Raw genomic sequence first — 19,486 nt, 5'->3', positions numbered from 1 at the left:
TCCTTTCTCACACAATTATACAACTTCTTCACTGCAAAAAAATCCCATCTCTTTGTTTGTACTGCTTTCAAACTTCTCACCAATTCAATGCCATAAATGCCTGCCCCCAATCGGTTTAAAATCAAATCACAAAGTTACATTGAAATTGCTGAGTAATTCTCTTTGGAACAATTCAAAAGGTTATTGTGTTTGATCACCGGAGAAGTTTTACTCATATTCGACACATAGTTACTTTGTACTTTTGTTTGTCTATCAAAAATATACTATCGCCTAATTTTTTTAAAATTGAAATTGAAATGAAATCACCTTCTAATTTTCATTGCATACCAACAAACAACTGAAAGATCCCTGAAACTTCAGTGAGAACTTTGATAAATGAAAATGGTCCACAGTGCTCTTCTATTACAGATAAAATAAATGTACAAGAATAGAGTGAACCCAATAATTGTTCCACTCATAAAAGCATTGAGCTCAAGCATATTTGTGGCTATCATCACGTTCTGGTTTTGAAGTTTGGTAAATGAAACTGGGTCCATCATGACCTCTGTACTTTTTAATAGAGTTCTATCAGCAGGCAGCAGCAATGGCGTTCTGACATATCTTCAAAAGGACTTATTCAACCAAGTAATTAATAGCAGGAGATTCCAAATACTGTTCTTTTGTCCAAAAAGCCCAACTTTCATAACACTAGCCCAAAAGGGTTACCCAGATTGAAACAAATTTTCCATCTAGTATTGCATTGCTAAGAAAGCTAAGAAAGAAGAGATCAACAAGTGGTAAACAAAATTCAGAGTGGTATTGCCATGTTTCTAACTCCACATAAAACTTTTGAAGCTGCTAAGTTGCTAACGTTGAGAAAAAGAGAAAATATTGACAAGTTTAAAATAAAACACTTCCATTTCATATCCATCACTAATAGAGTCAAAACAACTCAGCTGAGTACGAGCCTAATTACAATAAAATGAAAAATTATACGCAACCAATTTCCTATGAATGACCCCAAAAATCCCAAAGTTGTGAACAAAACCGGTGCTCTCTTTGATTTGATTTCTTTACAATGAGAATGAGGGCTTCCTGAATGCAATAGCTCCTCACGGCATTTGTAAGAAACCTGGTTTGACAAACCGATATTAATAACAGAGGACAAGTTCAGATGCATGCACTGCAGAACCCTGCAAGCTTATACAGAAGAAATATACATATAAAGGTAAGACTTGATCGTCAACAATTTTTAGGAACCAAGTGTCTCTTGGAATGACGGAAGTAATCTCACAACTTTCTAAAAAATCAGCTTTATTAATTAACTTGTACTACTCTCACGGCAAAAGGATTCATTAGTTTCATTCCAATATAAGCTCCACATTTTAAACAAAGCAATCATAGATGACACTGCGATTTTCTCTTCAGCTTCATTTGAACTATTCTTGAATCTATCTAATATTTCCTCACTTCAAGTGATTGCAGGGCCTACTAAACACAAACATTACTGAAGCATGTGAGGGCATTACTGGCAGCAGAAACATTATAAGTTTAAGCTGCAAAGCGGATCCCAACTTCTATCTTTGCTCATTGAAATTAGGCAACCAATAATTTGATGGTCATGGAGCCTAGGTAATAGAGCAACAATCAAACTTAATGCTAGTTGGCATGATTGAGTGAGGAACTATTGCAAAGTACTAGCTACTGAGTACTGAGTTAGATTGCGAGCATCAACTACATCAAGGCTACCCGTTTGGAATTGAGCTTCTTCATGTTGAAAATCTCAAGTGGATCATTTTTCAGTTCCAGTGAAATTAACGGAATACATAAATAAGAATTACCCATGTGTGGGGGTTTATGGCAACAGAAGCACTAGAAGCTTAAGCTGCAAAGTGAATCCCAACATCTATTTTTGCACTTTGAGACTAGGCACCCAATAATTTGATGGTCATGGGGCCTTGGTCTAGAGCATTATCAAACCTAATGCTAGATCACAAAATCAAGAAACTACTAGCTACTGACTTAGATTGCTAATGGCAACTACATCAAAGCCATTGCTCCGGAATCGGGCCTCTATGGCAAAAAACTCAAGTGGGTAAGTTTTCTCTTCTACTGATATCAATGGATATCTACAGACCAGAATTACTGAATCATGTGTGGGTAAAACTGGCAGCAAAACACTAGAAATTTAGGCTGCAAAGCGGTTCCCAACATCTATCTTTGCACATTCATATATAAGGCAACCAATAATGCTATGGTCATGGAGCCTGGGTAAAAGTGCAACAATCAAACCTAATACTAGTTCACAGAAGAGGGGCAACCACATTAGGTCATCCCTTTGAATAGGGCCTCTTCATCCAGACAAAACTGAAATCAATTTTCTGATCCATAAATTGAAACTATTCTTTAAATCTAGAGAAGTATTCATTTCAATGACATTGAACCCACTAACTGAATAGGGATACAAAAAATTTCACTTCGGATGAAAATTTTGGGGGCACAATCAAATCAGAAACAAACAATTACTCTGTAAATTCAATAAATATTGTAAGTAACAGGAGGATGATAGAATACCTTTGAAGTTAGAATTTTGGAGCAGTTCACAACCCTAATTTCAGCCGCCAACAAAGCATAGGAGGGAAGAAGACCGTTGGGTTATTTATAGAGGTTTCTGAAATTAGGGCATTGCATGAGAAACAAAACCCTTTCTAATCTTTTTTTCTTTTCTTTTTGTTTTTTGGGAAAGAAACCGCGTTATCCAACGGTCGGCGAGAGAAGCTGCGGAATCGGAAGGTTAGGAATGAATTTTCGTTGTAGCGGAAATATCGTGGGCCAATAGTCAACGGTGGGCTCGTTCATGTTTCTGTAATAGACATGCTCATTCATTACAGATTTGGGCATTTCCCCAAGTGGGTGGGTAACGCATAATTATGGGCTACACATTGGGCTTCCAATAGCGAAACCGAATATGCGAATAACGAAGGAGGCTATAACAATGAGGGAGTTGTTAATAGCCATCCGATCAAGTGCAGAGTAGTTATTAGATTGTTGGATTGAACTCCCTCATTATTACTCCTTATTATAGAGGCTCCCAACAATCATTTACGTGTGTGTGCATTGTGCTGTTATATTGAAGCGTTGATGTGAGCGAATCTGACGGTTAGGATTTGCATACATCAATAGATGACAATTGTTTGCACGTATATGAGCTATGGTCCAAAAAAAAGATTTTCCAATCTGAGAATAAATAAGTTTATCTTATCATAAAATAAAGAAGATTTAAAATCATAAAAATAATTCGTTAGTCTTAGTTCAAGCCACAAAATTTGTGGGATAAATAATTATTGTAAATAAATGAACCCCCATTTGACATATATGGTGTCATTGGTCGATAATTGGAGAAAAAAAAATAATATTGTTTTTGTTATGTTGGAAGGAAAGAAACGATTTCAATCCTGAGAACCAAGCATGAGGAAGTGAGTGGTAGTTGTACTTTGCTCGACGGAAAAAACAAATTTGATTGTTGGAGGCTTGTACACTACTATACATAAAGGTAATGCACAATCCATCTGGACATAATGGTGGCCAACATGAATGGCCAACGGGTTCGTTGGGTTGTCATCTTGAAAGTGCTGCCCAACTTCGATTCTCAACTGGATATTGAAAGTGTACTTTATCAGTAGGGGAAAGTTTTGAAAGTGTAAAATGGTTGGTAGAAAGATTATGGGATTAACTGTAAATTAAAAATTTAATGAGTTAAATCCTTTTTTACTTGGCGAGTTTTTATTTATTCATTGCACGAGTTGTGAGGTCGATTTGTGTGATTCGGATTTGCCTTCTTATTTTTTGGGTGTACCAAGTTTGTAAGTTGGAAGATGCATAAATGACACTAAGATATCTAATGACTTATTCTGTATGTATAAAAAGTGGGCTTGCCCTTGATCATCATGCATTGCAAATTGTAATGAAGCCTCACAAGAGAAGAGAGGCACATCGAGTAGATCTACCTCTCTTTCTCTCTAGTGAGCCTTCTCTTCTTCGTTCCCGTCATGGTTGTTCATGATCAAATTTCATAGTGCACCATTATAATACTTCATTAGCTCTCATTACTTTCAAATCTTGAATGAGCATGTAGACGATAATGCATGCAGCATGCACAGAATATATACAATTTATAATAAACGAGTGGGCCTTTGGTTTTATAAAGAAGCATCATTTTCTTGTCTAATAATTTCTACCATCTTAGTAATTTATTGTTCATATGCATGAGATGAGACCTTCAAACAAAAGATAAAAAGACAAACCGACCAATGGGTACGAGATAAGATTCCATTGTCTACCCACCAACCCATGCCAATGCCATTTTCTTTTTCTTTTTCTTTTTTTCTTTTTTTGTTTTTTGTTTTGTTTCTGGTGGTTGGTAGAATAGAAGTGTAGCTAGCTACAAGATGTTTTCAATTCTTTGGCACATGAACAATCTTCCAAGAAATACAAGGGTTTGTTTGTTTACTAATATATCTTATTCGGGTGTCGTTTTATGATGGATATTTAATTCATTTGCTTATACTTCAATCTAAATCAACTAGAGGGACCCTAGATGGCTAAGCAACATTTAACATGCGATTTATTATAGTTCAAGCTTAAGCCCCCACACAGTTTGACAATTTGGCCATTTGGCCATTTGGCCATTTGGCATGGCTGTGTATGTGGCTATTATTGTTACTCTCCACTACCTTTTCCTTGATTTTTTCTTGTTTGGATTCTAGTCCCATTTTGGTACCCATAAGAGTGACTATTTGTTGTTCTCTGATACTTACGTTAGTTTTAAAATGAGATAAGTAATTAGACAAAGTAAAGATTATAATGCCAAATTACTATTACCTTGGTGCATTGGGGCAAGAGCCGTATTTATAGACAAAAAAGATGAAGCACGTTGGGTTGTAGTTTTGATGGAAGACCGTGAACATCACCTGAGGGGCTACCACATGTGTGACTTTGTTAGGCCGATTCGGCCAGTTAGGTTGCCAAAGACTAACCCCCTGTCAAACGTTGTCATAAGTTGTACCATGCGGGCCACATTTACCAATTTACTACATTATCTAATAAATTGCATTTCCCATACCATACATGCATTCAATAATTTAATTGAAGCCAGCAGACATAACAGTAGTATACACTGTACCACGGTCATCACCTATCATCACTAAATATCTTGGTCAAAATAGAATATTAGGTGTTAGGTATGCCACCACGAAGCTTTGCAATTGGACCAACATTCACATACGTGTTATTTCCCTACAGAGGATATCCAACTTCGAATTTCCATTTTTCCCTTTTAATTTAATGACTTTTTTCTTTTTTGGTCAAACGATGAGAGAATATTATTGAAGACGAATAGTAAGGTTTACATCACTAGCAAGAGTATCAAAGATCCACTCAGGCCATAATTCATCCCAAATATAGATACCGCTAACTCTGGACACAAAGACTGCAATTTTATGTTGCCTTGTTACAATGACGAAGAGTAAACAGAACGACACAATGCTAAGATTGCGCCACCAGTTGCTTTATGTCAAAAATAATGGATTCCACAGCAATATCAATTTTCCACTCCCCATAAAGCATTCGAACAATTTGTAAAGAATCAGATTCAACCTCTAGTTTAGAAAATCCACCCTGAACGCAGGTCATCAGTGCCTCTCGAATGACCTCAGCCTCCATTGCCAACGCCGATCCCCCCGGCAAATCTCCCTTGCCGCCAGCCAGAACCATCCATCCATATGAATCACGCAGCATCCCACAATACCCAATTCTGTCTGCGACACCCAAGCAGCATCGCAGTTAACTTTGAAAACCCCAGATGGCGGTTTTCTCCAAGAAGTCTCCGGCTCCACTTGAGCTTCAGGCGGATGAGGTAGTTCATTGATGAGTGGCTTCACACGCGTCTGAGCCATTCTAAATTCTTGAACCTGGTTTTGGAAGCACTCCACAGCATCACGAGGATCACTCATCTTTCCTTCAAAAACCATTCCATTCCTAATTTTCCATATCCTCTATAACCCAAATGCACAAGCCTGCAAAATATCTCTGCAATGTTCCACTACCTCATATTTGTTGAGCAAATTTGCCCAGCAGACAATAAAATCCTCTCCCAAAACATGACCTAAATCCAATTGTAAAGGAGAAGCAAACCAAAAGTGCAAACTCGCATTTAAAAAATAAAAATGGGGATAAGGGGTCCCCTTGCCTCAGGCCCCTGGAAGGTAAGATCGGGGCTGTCGCCTCCCCATTAATCAATATACTATATGTAACTGTGGATATGCACTCCATAATCCACTGACAGAGAGTGGGATCAAAACCCAGTTGTCGCATCATTGTTTCAAGAAATATCCATTCTACCCCGTCATAGGCCTTGGCCATGTCTAATTTGAGCGCCAAGCCAGAGCCTCCGACACGACTCTCAGACTTCAAAGAATGCAGAATCTCATGCACAATAAGAGTCCTTTTAAAAGCCGACTGGTTGAGACTCACCACTACAAGTAAAACCTTCTTTAGGCGTAGTGTTAAAATCTTCGAAATGATCTTATAGACAATGTTGCAAAGAGCAATAGGCCTCCATTGTGTCATCTATCTCGGATTACCAACCTTTGGGATCAACACTATATGAGTGTGGCTGATTTTTTTGTGTAATGGCCTTCATTACCAGAATTTATGTTGCTAATGATATAATAATACTTCGTTAAATTTCCGTTTTAATTTATGAAAATTTAAATTTCTGAAACACTATCTTATCGTAATAAAGTGACTCTCATGATGGCATCGCATGCCGCGTAAAATATATATGATCTGTAAATTTGGTATTTTCTGACCAAAAATATGTTGCTGCTCAGATTCCACGTCGGCCACTAAGCCAACTGGACCCAAGCTGGTTAATTTTCTGCTTAAAAATCATAAAAATTACGAAACAAAGGGCGCGTATTTAAACGGGTCAATAATTGACCCTCCATTTCTTCCAAAGACACAAACAGAAGCTAAACCTCGTCAATTGAAAGAGAGACGTTCCAGACCAGGAAATTCCCAAACCCGAGAGCCACCAGATCCACCGTCACTCATGGCCGTCTGCACTGGTCCTCCTAGGGTTTTCACCTCCTCCCAACCCGGCCCCCGCCCACGACTCGCGGGTCGGGTCGACGCCACGGCTCCGTTTCACGGCCTCTCCTCTCTCATTCTTAGGTTTCCTCCCAACTTCGTCCGCCAGCTCAGCACCAAGGCCCGGAGGAACTGCAGCAACATCGGCGTCGCACAGATCGTCGCCGCTTCGTGGTCGAACAACAACTCCAACTCAGGCATTCCGGCAGCGCCGTCGGCTACTGCCGTCGATGCCGCCGCTACCGCCGCCATTCCAGTCGATCCGGCCAAGCTTTCGGCCGGTGGTGACGAGGTGGTGTTTGAAAATGATGTACAGTTGGAGGCCTTGCCTGATTTGAAGGAGGCCTCGTTCTTGAGCTCCGATGGGAGTCTCGCGATTCATGCTGGTATTTAGTCAAATTACATTTTCAAGAATTTGTTTTCATTGTTATAGTTTTTATGTATTTTTTTTGGTTTTTAAACTTATTTTTGGCTGCTTGCCTTGATATTACATTCAAGAAACTCATTTGTTTTTGATTATGTGGAGATTAGCGTGTGAGTTACAGTTGGGGTTTTTGGTTTTTTTTGTGAAGGTGAAAGATTGGGTCGCGGCATAGTTACTGATGCAATTACAACCCCAGTGGTTAATACTTCTGCCTACTTCTTTAAGAAAACGGCTGACCTCATTGATTTCAAGGTATGCAAATCATGCTTTGCGCATATTATATATTAAATTTTCTTACGATTTTCTGCATAAGTGGGCGGAACTATTTCATAATTTTACACGAAACCAGATAGCACCACACTCGAACCTGCAAAGTTCGAAACTTAAAGAGATAGGACAGTAAAATCAAGTTTTTATATATTTTATATATTGGGTTGTCGGTGATTGATGTTTTGTGTTGCTTTAGCTTATTATCCTTTACCTTGTTGCAGGAGAAACGTGCAACCAGTTTTGAATATGGGCGCTATGGAAATCCAACGACAGTGGTTGTTGAGGAGAAGATCAGGTTTGCATGTCTTTCATCCTCGTTTGTATCCAAAACCTGTTTGTGGTTGGCATCTATATGTTGAATGTTGTTGTGATAATACAGTGCGCTTGAGGGAGCGGAGTCGACAATGATATTGGCATCTGGAATGTGTGCTAGCACAGTCATGTTGATGGCATTGGTTCCAGCTGGTGGGCATATCGTGACCACCACAGATTGCTATAGGAAGACTAGGATATTTATCGAGACCATTCTTCCCAAAATGGGGATCACGGTAAAGCGTACTGTTATCATCAATTTAGAGTAACATGATATTGGTGTTTTCAAATTCCTGGTAATGCATTTGTTAGTGCTTATACTTAAATCCTATCATCCTATATGCAGGCCACGATCATTGACCCTGCTGATGTGGGAGCCCTGGAGTCTGCATTGAATGAGCACAAAGTCAGTAGAAAAAAGTGTTTACCTTGCTTTTTTGAAGTTCTCTATAACTTAGCAAATCATTGGTGATCCTGACTGTTTGTGGAACTTACTTCGGTGCAGGTTTCTCTTTTCTTCACAGAGTCTCCTACTAATCCATTCCTCAGGTGTGTTGACATTAAGTTGGTTTCAGAACTTTGTCATAAAAAAGGGGCTTTGGTCTGTATAGATGGCACTTTTGCCACACCTCTCAACCAGAAAGCCCTTGCCCTTGGGGCTGATCTTGTTGTGCATTCTGCAACAAAATATATTGGTGGCCACAATGATGTAAGTCAGCTCATATCCAACCAAATCGGAGTGTGAATTATTAGTTTTTCACTTACTATAAAATGAACCATTAAGCAAGTATATGTATCCTATTTCAGGTCCTTGCCGGTTGCATTAGCGGTTCCTTGAAATTGGTTTCAGAAATTCGTACTTTGCATCATATTTTGGGTGGTGCTCTCAACCCGGTGAGTCATGCTCACTAAGCAGTCTTGTGGGTTATATATGCTTTTCGTGACTGGTTATTCTCCATAAAAAATGCAGGGCCTGTTGATTAGATTAGTAGTTTGTGATTGCAACCTATTTTCTAGACTGGTTAGGGTAGTTGGACAAATGATTTGTTGCCCACTTATTGCTTTTAGATGATTGAAGATTGCTCACTCATCCCTTAGATGATTGAAGGCCGTGACAAGAATTGTGAGCATATGTGACAGTAATAGATTATTTTTTCTGTGCTCTTAACAGAATGCTGCATACCTGATCATTCGAGGCATGAAGACATTGCATCTTCGTGTACAGCAACAGAATTCAACAGCATCAAGGATGGCCAAAATTTTAGAGGCACATCCTAAGGTATAAATTTCGTAAGTCTTTCATAACAGTAAATAGGTAATATGTGTTAGAAATATTTTTAAATAATGAGAGGTAAACTCAATAGAACCAACGTTTCTAATATCAGTGTGTGATTGTTGTTGGAAAAGTTATAGTATAAAAAGTTTCTGTTGGGATTAACTGCTTTGTATTTGAAAACTGATGTAATTAAAAATGTCATTGGCAGGTGGCGCGTGTCTATTATCCTGGCTTGCCGAGTCATCCTGAACATCAGCTTGCCAAGAGGCAGATGACCGGTTTTGGTGGTGTTGTCAGTTTTGAGGTGAACATTGTTGGTGCAATCCATTTCTGGTGTGCTTTCATTATGGTCATTGGGTTAATACTATATATTTTTCAATTATGCAGATTGATGGAGACTTGATGACAACCATTAAATTCGTGGATGCACTGAGAATCCCATATATTGCCCCATCCTTTGGTGGTTGTGAGAGCATTGTGGATCAGCCAGCCATAATGTCTTACTGGTATTCCCTTTGATTCTATATCATATGGTGGCTTAAAAAGTTAAATTTCTTATGCTATGTGGTTGAGTTGTCCAAGTAACAAGATTAATGTCTCTCCATGAAGTCTGAGAAACTGGGTAGATTTGTGATCTTGTTATATCAGCACACCAACCTCACTCTAGATGATGTGTGAAGATGCCAAGTTCAGGGTTTTACTGGAAAGTTAATTTCAGACCCATACCCAAGTAGCGTGGAAATCGGTTAAGCTAATGTTTACAGTAATTCTCTTAAGGGTTTATTTGTTGATGCAACCACATGGCCATCTTATACATCGATATTGATAATGATTAGTTTAAGTTGTGGCAGTAGATGTAGCAATGGCAAAAAGCCAAATGATTTTTATCTTTATTTCTTCTGAATGCTGTGTTTTCATGCGTTTGAAACAGGGATCTCAGCCAGTCAGAGAGGATTACGTACGGGATCAAGGATAACTTGGTCCGGTTCAGCTTTGGAGTCGAAGACTTTGAAGATTTGAAGGCTGACATACTGCAGGCCCTGGAGACCATATAAGCAAGCCCCACCTAATATGCGGTTTACTGTTTAGTTTATCTTTCTCAATTGTGTTGGCGCTTCAATTGGTTTTGATCACCATTTTGCCCTTTTCTGGTCCAGTTTCTGGGATGGGCGGACCCAAAACTGTGTCTAATTTTATTTTCCGACTGCTCTTTTGATTTCCTCATCATTCCAATATAGACACGATGCTGGCTTTGTTTTCTAGTGTTTTAGAATGCTTCGAGTTTAATGAGAATTTAGAACGACGGAAATGTTTTGCAGTGAATATAATATGAACCAAATGGATATGAGTTATAAAGCTCCCAAATTTTCAGGAGTCACAGATTTGAGCATATTCCATTTTTTTCACCTTGGTTCAACGTTGACCCGGTAACGGATTTTTCAATTGGATGCTGTGAAGATGCCTTTGGATTTTCCGAAGCCAACCCAATTGTTGATTAGATATTACACTAACAAAGAATGGTTACATTGGGGATTTGCAGCTTCCATAAATAATTACACCAAAAAATCGACATATTCTGTAAATCAAACAGAAGCACTAAGCACCACACTTCCTCGAGGCCATGAAATTTGGGGAAGAGTTCAGGATCAGGACCCAAAATCTTCTTTTCCCATTGCTCTTCCCAATTCCTCATCGTTCCAATATTGACGATGCTGACTTTGTTTTTAGTGTTGGAATGATTTGAGTTGCATGAGAATTTAGAATGGCAGAACTGTTTGGCAACGAATATAATATGAACCATGGTTGATTGATCATCAGGTCTTTGGATAGTAATAAAATCACAAAGCCATGTTATTCTTCGACCGTCCTAAATTCATTTTTTGGTTGTTTATTTTTAATACTAACGATAATCTAAACTATTCTAAATGCGAACATATCCACTTTCGTATTTAGTTCAAACTCGTCATGGACGGATTTATCAATTGAATGCAGACACATTTTCTAGGCAAGTCGCATCTTAAGATTCTGAATGCTATGAATATGCCTGAATGCTGTGAATATGCGCAAGGATTTGCCGAATATGTGATTGGAAAACCAACCCGTGTTGATTGGATTTTATACCAAAGAAAGAGATATTACAGTTAGAAACAACATGAGCGACATAAAAATCAAGAAGAAAAATCCCAAACTTGGGTATATTCTACTTGTCAATTTTAGTGAGAGGAGGAAAATGCCAAGCCCATAGTTATCAAGAAAAGAGAAAAAGCCAAAATCCACACCAACAAGAACGAGCATGAGAGGACAATTGACCTTTCCCACTTCACAAATATTCCAAGCCTTCCTTATTGGATTCTCTATTTATATCAATCGAAAATAAAACATCATTATGCAGAGGACTGAGAGCTAAGCTAATCAATCAAACAGATTCAGAAGCTCTAAGCACCACTCTTCCTTGAAGCCATGAAGTTTGGGAAAGAGTTCAGGACCCACTTGGAGGAGACCCTCCCAGAGTGGAGAGACAAGTTCCTCTGTTACAAGCTTCTGAAGAAGCTCCTCAACCGCTTACCCGCCGCCACCGCCATCGCTGCCGTCGATTCTCTCCCTTCCCATCTCAACTTTCGGCAACAGCCATCAGATGCCGACGCTGCGGCCGCTGGTGATGGTGGCCGCGGCTTCCGTCCTTTTGCTGGGCTACAGGATTGGTTCGTTGGGATTCTCAATGAGGAGGTTGAGAAGTTGAACGATTTCTACGTTGATACGGAGGAAGATTTCGTCATTCGTTTCCAGGTTCTTATGGTTTACTCTTTTTCCTTGTTTTCTTGAATTTGCATGTGCATAGACATGTACATGGAGTTTAATTTTCATGGGTAGTTGATGGATTTACCAACAACAACAAAAAGTTTTGATCTTTTCTTTTTGTTAAGTGAATTATAGATAGATGCTGTTCTATTAGGAGCATGGCGATCCAAATTAGAACTCTTTTAGGATAACTGATCAGCAGGAAACAATCTGCCGCTGAAAGGATTGTGGCTGGAACGATTTGTTGAGATAGATTCATGGTAACAGAGCAGGAAAGAGTTGTAGAATATTTTGAGAAGCTATGCATTTTCCTTTGATTTTGTTTTTCATGGTTATCTGCATGTATCAGGTTGAATCCTATTGATGTATTCTTCTTAAGTGTCTGGAGGGAAATTTTCAAGATGAGAGCCATTAACTGGTCAATGTAGAGTGATGTGCATGGTTTTCATGTTGCAATTTCATATTTTGAACACCGAGGGACCAAGTACCAACTATCATTTTGTGTGTTTTCATCTACAAACTGCAATAATGACAGGAACTGAAAGGAAGAATCGAGCAAGTTAAGGAAAAGAGCAGCAGGGGTGGAGCTTTTACATCAGAGAGTTCATTCAGTGAAGAAGTGATGGACATTCGTAAGGACTTTGTCACCATTCATGGGGAGATGGTGCTTCTCACAAATTATAGCTCGTTGAATTTTGCAGGTACAGCAGCTACTTTTTTTCCTTTGTGTGTTTAACTTGTGCTGGTAAGGGCTGTCTCACCATTCGTGGGGAGATGGTTCTTCTAAAAACTTATAGCTCCCTGTATTGTACAGGTACAACTGTTAACATCACTGAATTTCTTCATTCTATTTCTTCGTTGTCTATTTCTAAAATCAGTTCCATCTTGTGGCTTCAATAGGGATCGTCAAAATTCTAAAGAAGTATGATAAACGAACCGGAGGATTGTTGCGTCTACCTTTCACACAACTTGCCCTACGCCAGCCTTTCTTTATAACAGAACCTCTCACAAGACTAGTCCGTGAATGCGAGGCAAATCTGGAGCTCCTCTTCCCATTGGAAGCAGAAGTCATTGAAGCTACCCCACCCCCACCAGATGAAACTACCCCGCCCACACCAGATGAAACTTCCCCAGACAGAGGTCATTCAAACCCAGAATTCAATAATTCGGCAAATATTGCATCTGAGACACCCTCAAACCAGGAGGCAAACATGGATATTTACCGTGGAACCCTTGCTGCAATGAGGGCCATTCGAGGCCTTCAGAAGGCAAGCTCCACTTCCAATCCATGGTCGCTTTCAAATCACTATAGAAGCCAGGATGATGAGAGCACTGGTGCTGTTACAGCTGAGAACTCTACTTCAAATTCTGCAGCAAGCTTGCACAGCGAAGAGGAGGCTGATCAAGAGGATGACCCGTCTACATAGTCGTGTTCATCTTATTGGTTTCTGTCGTACATTCATCTTTTCACTCGTAATAATTGGAAAACAGGCTCTGAATTGTAAACTCAGTACATCTTAGCCATAGGAGAAACTTATCATAGTTTTAGCTTGAAACGTTTCCTATTAGAGGATTTCATTATTGGGTGTGTTGATCATGTAAAGTCTCAATATAATAAATATCTTGCTCGATAGTTTATAGAAAAACATGTTACTGTGTTGCTCATGTTGAAGGCTTTTAAAATTTCCTTCGCAACTTTTCCTTTATGAGGAATTTGCAAATCAATTTCCTCCTATGCATTTCAAATTAACTAATTCTTTCAATAGAACCCTTTCTTCTTCTGCTCATTACATAAATCAGTTGAAACTTGAGAAGGTGGATGAACAAGTTGATCTGTTCTGCAAGTTCATGCTAAATATGGTCTTCTTTTTGGTCCGCTTATTATTGCTGCATTGGAGCATAGCAGAGTAGAAATGACAATAATTTTTTGAAATCTCCAGAGACAAATTGTCTCAGAAATTAAAGGCAATGAAGCCTTTTGGTTGGAGAAAGGGGATGTAACAAGATATGTATGTCACTGCTACTTGGGTCCTTTTCAATTAATTACAGAATCTTTTTTAGAATTTTCAGCCATCAAGATGAGCTGCTCTCAAAAGAGGACAGTTTGATTTATCGATGCACCTCCTCTCGGAAGACAAAAGAAAGGCATTGGACCACTTAGTGGTCTCCATTCTAGTAATCACTAGGAGAGCTCACTCCCTTCACAGGGTCCCAGGATAGCAAAATCTAAGTTCTTATATCCACACATTTTATGGCCCAAAACGACTTCTCTACACACCTCATATTTTCTTTTGTTTACAAGCAAAAGAATAAGAGGAAAATTTGTGCTGATTTGAACCCTCTGCTTCATACATTTTTGTTAAAGTAGAAAATACTTTTAACACTTAATAGAACGAACATCAACCAGCAACATAGGGTAATTTCACTTCAATTTCAATAACTTCCAGTTGTAGATTCTACTTCTAGTCGTATTCAACACTTTGGCATCACGATTCTTGGGTACGACTCTTCGATTTTTCCCTTTTGTTCTCTCTTTCAAACAAAAATCAAGCGAACAATTAGCACATGAACACTAATATGTCATGAATAGCAACAAGTTTGCTCTGATTCTCATCACATTCGTAACCCTGCTCATTCCTCTACCTACTGTTGAATTTTTACTTTGCAAAAAAAGAAAAGAAAAAGGAAGCTATAACTTTCACTTTTCCTGCCATCTTTTGTCCATGGAATACAGGTTTATCTGCTCTTGCTCTCATCACAGTCATAGTTGAAAGGTAGGGGTACAGACTTGAATGCTCGAAACTTTCCCACATTGTTCAGGTGCTCATTCTCCAACCTGCTCAGTAAAACATCAAATCCTCATCAGTTGAAAACAATAATTTGAAACCATGATTGCATTAATAGTAATATAACATTGTTATCTTAGCCTGTTCCTAGTTATTTCTCTCCTTCCCTGTTCTCAATTTGGCAGGTTTTTGTGCCAATTATTCTCACTTCTTACTTGTTAAGTTAGAGGGAAGATAGGCACTCCAGTACTGTCCTACCAACTTGGCTTTTCTGAACTGTCAACTAAGTTAGGTAACCTACATTCAATCTAACAATTTACATCACTCTGTTCTTCATAGTCACACAAGCACCTAGGACACAATGTTGAAACACATATGACATAGATGTGCAGCTATTAGGCAGCTAGTACATTGAAGAGAAGTTTAACATACCGAAAGAAATTCCAAATGCCACGACGAATAATTTCTAAACAGGCAACTATTGCAACTAAGGCTGTTCTGTGGACGAAAGGCACTTCTTTAATTCCCAATACTGATTGCATCCAAGCGAGTCTCAGTATAACATTCAACACCTGCAGTTCACATTATTCAAAAGTACTGTCAAATGAGAAGGAAAAAATGGAAGGCAGTGATGGGAGAAGAATTCATCTTATGATCTTACCATGGCTATAAAATAAACACTTTTGTTTGATATGAGGAGTTTATCTCTAAGCCAAGGGTTTCTAGAATTCCGGCGCAAAAGCCCCCAATCTATGACTATATCCCAATACGTACTAACAATTGTTGCCACAGCTGAACTAGTTATGGCAAGGATCTTCCACATCATCCCCTTTTTCAGATCAAAACTTGTTCTCATGGCTACTGCAAGAATTGTTGAAAAGTATTTCAGCCCATTTAATCCTTGCATTCCATCTTTCTCTTCTATCAAGCGTCGAAGGCACTACAAGAATAGAGAGCAGTTAAAACCATACTTCCATTTGCCTGATATATGTTAATGGCACAAGGACTATGAAGCCTAAATAGGTTGTGATTGTGTTATTGCTGCATAAAGAATGTTTCAACTGCAGAATACCTGAAGGGAACGGATCCAATAAGGAATAATTGCTACAATGAAGTAGAAAGATCTATATACACGGCTGTCAAGGCAGTTGTGTGATCTTTTTTTGAAGTCCCCCCAACCATAATAGCAAACATAGAATTCCAAACTCCTGAAGGCTTGAACCTGAATGCAAAGATTTTTATGAGCAGAGTATCTATCCCAGAATATCAATATATCAATAATAATTAGGAAGTTTCATACTATATGAAACTGTACAACATTACTCGATCATAAGCAAGACAAGTATCAATATGTTAAACAAAGTGTTAGTACCTGGCTAGTAAGCTGATCTGCAAAGAAAAAATCTGGGAGGGAAACCTACCACAAAAACAGACAAAATTTTCAATGTCTTGCACTTCAGTATATTCGAATAGCATGTCAACGGGAAGAAAATTTTACTTTAGATACCTTATAAAGTGGAGCACAAAGGCAATGGAATATACATTGGAGGAGGAAAAATCGACTGGAACGATATATTATGTTGAAAGGACAAAACATTATAAGAAGCACAACCTGCAAATGTAATATCAATCCTATTCAAAAATCTAATTCACTTAAAAACTATAATGGTTCATACATCATGTTTAATTATTGTCTAAATTCTTACAGTGACTAGGCCCAAAGGGACTAATTCAGTTAAAGCTCTGAAGCTTTTTGTACTTGGGTCCATCTCCATATCCAAATTTGAGAGGACACCAGCCAAGGCGAGAATTGCAAGACCCGAACTGAGAAGGAAAAACTGTCTGTAACCCAGCTCTGCCCCTTGCTGGAAGCCAAAAATAAATGGATAATTTACCCGGTATCGCCTCCAATAGTATATGTTTGCTGAGAACATGAGCATATGTAGGACCATGAATCCAAACAAGCTGCAAAAAGGGGCATCAAAATTTTATGTATGAAATAAACTCCATTACGCTACTGCATCGCCATAACAATAGATTAAAGTTAATCTGAATGAGTTGAACACATAAACTAAGTGGGCAAATGAATGAACATCTTGAAATGAATTGCTACTCAGGTTTAAATTTCTCCACAAAAATAGATATGAGATAATTATTAAGCACTCTCTCACCTGTATAGAGGAAATATGTTTTCCATGTACTGACCACGCCCTTCACTCCTAAAGATATTTCTTGCATGTATAAGCACAATGATGGCTACTACAAGTGCAATTGAGACCCCAGAGAACAACCCTGCAGGTACGGAACAGTAAAATGATTAATTGATATCTCGTTTAAGGTCTTCCATAATATGGAAACTTAGAAAGATTTTTTTCAATGTATGCCACTTACTAATTATCTCAATAGTACAAATAATATTTGCTTCTGATAGCACAAGTCTTACCCAAAAAAAATGTACTTCTATGCTTTTCCCTTCTGGCTCTTGGTCTTAATGTCTTCATTCCTTCTCTGCGATTTCCATTTGTAAAGTGCTTTATGAAGGTAGCCTCCACCCTTTCCATGATCCTAGTAACCTGTGAAGGCAAAAGATGGATCATAAAGTTTTCGGCAAGGAATCGATTGGAATTTGGATTCATGGTAGGCTATGAGTTCATGAACTATATAACTTACTTCATCACAGCTTCCGAGATAAGAATTATCCACCATATTCAAGTAAACCTTTGATGCATTCCTTGAAGAGATCTGCACTAACACAGTTAGTATGACTAAAGCAAATACCTTGAAGTTCAAATTGATGAGTTGGAAACAAAGTGATTGGACCTTGTCATATTTCTTCATGATCTTTGAAAAAGCCAATTGATTCAGGAAACTGTGACATCCATTAGAAATATAATCAGTAATACATTCACACTGTAAAAAGGAAAAGAAAGAAAACACTTCTTTTTGCTCTAGCAATGTAGTCAGGTCAGCCACGTTACCAGTAACTTTTTATAAGCCGAAGCTTTTGGTAGAACTCATTAAAAGCCTCTGTCATTTGCTCTTCTGCTTTCCTCAACTCTTTCTTGCTGAATGATAAGTCTGGTTTTGAACTCTTGAGGATGCCTTTCACTGTTGATACCGGAGTTTCAGGTGTCACATTGATCTTTATATGATCCAGGATCTCTAGTGAAGGTGGTTTAAATCCCTTAATATCCGCCGTGCTTCCATTGCCTTTCTGGTCACTGGTTTTTGATTCTTTGCTTCCTCTCTCTTCATCTTCCATTTCTCCTTCATTGCTCATCTCAACTTCTGGAATCACATCCATCTGAGGCCCTCCTTCACATTCAGAACCAATATTTGAAATATCCATGAGAATATAAATAGATGAAATTTAAATTAAAAAAGTTCCAATCATGAACTCCGCTGAGAAAACAAACAAAATATACAACAAATTTCACATTTTTTGCTTCATACCTGGCCTTCTGCCACTAGTGGGATGAACAGTTGATTGCGAGGAAACCCCATTGCTTCCCCTGTCTATCACATCAGTTCCTCCCAGTTCCACCAGTGGATTCTCTACCTTCAGCCTAAGAGCAATTAAAGCATCCATCTGTCTGCTCAACTCCTCTGCCTCATCCACCACTTCCCCAACTTTCTTCTTGTAGAAGTTGATGACTTTATTAAACTCCTCATCAAGCCTCTTGAAAAACACAACCTCAATGTCTCCTCCTTCATCAGAGGACATCAAAAACATTGTCTGCCACTGCCCTTCGGCCCCTTCTTCACTAACAAGAATCTCTTCATCCTCTTTCTTCTTCGGAGAGCCTCGATGCCGGCTTGTTAGCCCACTAAAAGCTCTGTAGAGAGACACCCTTCTCTTCAACGATGACCCTTCAGGAGTTGATGCCATTGGTGTTGTTACTTTGTTGCACTGCCTAAAACACAAGATGTCTTTCAAGAGAAGCTTGAGAGAGTTGTAGTCCATGTAAGCCTCTTGCCATTCTGGCACCATTTGGGACACAAACTCTTTTCCAAACTTCATCTTCTTCCTCCCTGAGCAAAATGGATTTGCAGATCAACAGTGAAGCTCTCAATGGCATAATAAAGATATGATTTTTGGAGCAAGCGTGTTCTTGCTTTGCTTTTTGTACAGCTAATTTTGTCAAATGGGAAATTCGCGTAAAAAGACGTGCTATATGGAAATGTTATGTCTGCAATATCCTATATAGAATTTTTCTTTGTTTTCTGGTAATCATTAACCAAATTTCACAATCTAAAATTCTTAATTATTGGAAAGCTTCCCTATTTTGACATCACTGTCTCTTTTTTGGTCTGATGCATCAGAGTCTTGCTTCTCTGTTCTTTACATGTTTAGAGGTTCTGCGGTCCTGCTGTCTCCTGGCTTTTGTCTTCAATGAATGAACTTTTTCCAACTAAAAAAATAAAAGAGGTTCAACAAAAAATATTAAATGCATATAAAAAGTGAAAATCCTGTGTTGTTGTTGGTAAAGA

The 19,486-nt window shown here is 38.6% G+C and overlaps 3 protein-coding genes and 1 long non-coding RNA gene across 4 annotated transcripts; 2 read left to right on the top strand and 2 right to left on the bottom strand.

The window, feature by feature from the left end:
- Nucleotides 1-710: 710 nt before the first annotated feature.
- On the bottom strand, nt 711-2,667 carry LOC117621392. Its single transcript, XR_004584913.1, has 2 exons — nt 2,554-2,667; nt 711-1,111 (listed from the first exon to the last, which is right to left on the bottom strand). It is a non-coding gene; the product is annotated as an uncharacterized LOC117621392 (long non-coding RNA).
- Nucleotides 2,668-6,892: 4,225 nt separating this feature from the next.
- Nucleotides 6,893-10,788, top strand: LOC117621388 (cystathionine gamma-synthase 1, chloroplastic). Its single transcript, XM_034351829.1, has 11 exons — nt 6,893-7,514; nt 7,701-7,804; nt 8,044-8,117; nt 8,202-8,370; nt 8,481-8,540; nt 8,640-8,843; nt 8,942-9,028; nt 9,306-9,413; nt 9,619-9,714; nt 9,798-9,916; nt 10,342-10,788. The coding sequence occupies exons 1-11, from the start codon at nt 7,091-7,093 to the stop codon at nt 10,463-10,465; spliced, it is 1,569 nt and encodes a 522-aa protein (XP_034207720.1). The 5' UTR covers nt 6,893-7,090; the 3' UTR covers nt 10,466-10,788.
- Nucleotides 10,789-11,514: 726 nt separating this feature from the next.
- LOC117621390 (SPX domain-containing protein 4) lies at nt 11,515-13,874 on the top strand. Its single transcript, XM_034351831.1, has 3 exons — nt 11,515-12,197; nt 12,745-12,910; nt 13,110-13,874. Exons 1-3 carry the CDS (start codon nt 11,871-11,873, stop codon nt 13,634-13,636), a joined length of 1,020 nt encoding a protein of 339 aa, XP_034207722.1. The 5' UTR covers nt 11,515-11,870; the 3' UTR covers nt 13,637-13,874.
- Nucleotides 13,875-14,621: 747 nt separating this feature from the next.
- LOC117621382 (phosphate transporter PHO1 homolog 9) lies at nt 14,622-19,310 on the bottom strand. Its single transcript, XM_034351824.1, has 13 exons — nt 18,449-19,310; nt 17,974-18,310; nt 17,816-17,864; nt 17,666-17,737; nt 17,439-17,568; nt 17,167-17,287; nt 16,702-16,960; nt 16,503-16,607; nt 16,368-16,412; nt 16,068-16,217; nt 15,657-15,935; nt 15,428-15,567; nt 14,622-15,045 (listed from the first exon to the last, which is right to left on the bottom strand). The coding sequence occupies exons 1-13, from the start codon at nt 19,014-19,016 to the stop codon at nt 14,946-14,948; spliced, it is 2,355 nt and encodes a 784-aa protein (XP_034207715.1). The 5' UTR covers nt 19,017-19,310; the 3' UTR covers nt 14,622-14,945.
- Nucleotides 19,311-19,486: the final 176 nt, after the last annotated feature.

The sequence above is a fragment of the Prunus dulcis genome, chromosome 3 (assembly GCF_902201215.1).
Source record: "Prunus dulcis chromosome 3, ALMONDv2, whole genome shotgun sequence".
In the NCBI taxonomy this organism is placed as follows: Eukaryota; Viridiplantae; Streptophyta; class Magnoliopsida; order Rosales; family Rosaceae; genus Prunus; species Prunus dulcis.
This window is presented reverse-complemented; position numbering and strand designations above follow the sequence as displayed.

What these genes read in the sequence shown, in the direction of transcription:
- LOC117621388 (XM_034351829.1), top strand. Translation starts at nt 7,091, where the DNA reads ATGGCCGTCTGCACTGGTCCTCCTAGGGTTTTCACCTCCTCCCAACCC. An exon ending in TTTTAGAGGCACATCCTAAG is followed by an intron (nt 9,414 to 9,618) that starts GTATAAATTTCG and finishes TGTCATTGGCAG; the next exon opens with GTGGCGCGTGTCTATTATCC. An exon ending in GTGGTGTTGTCAGTTTTGAG is followed by an intron (nt 9,715 to 9,797) that starts GTGAACATTGTT and finishes TCAATTATGCAG; the next exon opens with ATTGATGGAGACTTGATGAC.
- LOC117621390 (XM_034351831.1), top strand. Translation starts at nt 11,871, where the DNA reads ATGAAGTTTGGGAAAGAGTTCAGGACCCACTTGGAGGAGACCCTCCCA. An exon ending in ATTTCGTCATTCGTTTCCAG is followed by an intron (nt 12,198 to 12,744) that starts GTTCTTATGGTT and finishes CAATAATGACAG; the next exon opens with GAACTGAAAGGAAGAATCGA. An exon ending in TAGCTCGTTGAATTTTGCAG is followed by an intron (nt 12,911 to 13,109) that starts GTACAGCAGCTA and finishes TGGCTTCAATAG; the next exon opens with GGATCGTCAAAATTCTAAAG.
- LOC117621382 (XM_034351824.1), bottom strand. Translation starts at nt 19,016, where the DNA reads ATGAAGTTTGGAAAAGAGTTTGTGTCCCAAATGGTGCCAGAATGGCAA. An exon ending in CGGCTTATAAAAAGTTACTG is followed by an intron (nt 17,865 to 17,973) that starts GTAACGTGGCTG and finishes TGGATGTCACAG; the next exon opens with TTTCCTGAATCAATTGGCTT. An exon ending in ATCTCGGAAGCTGTGATGAA is followed by an intron (nt 17,569 to 17,665) that starts GTAAGTTATATA and finishes TTGCCTTCACAG; the next exon opens with GTTACTAGGATCATGGAAAG.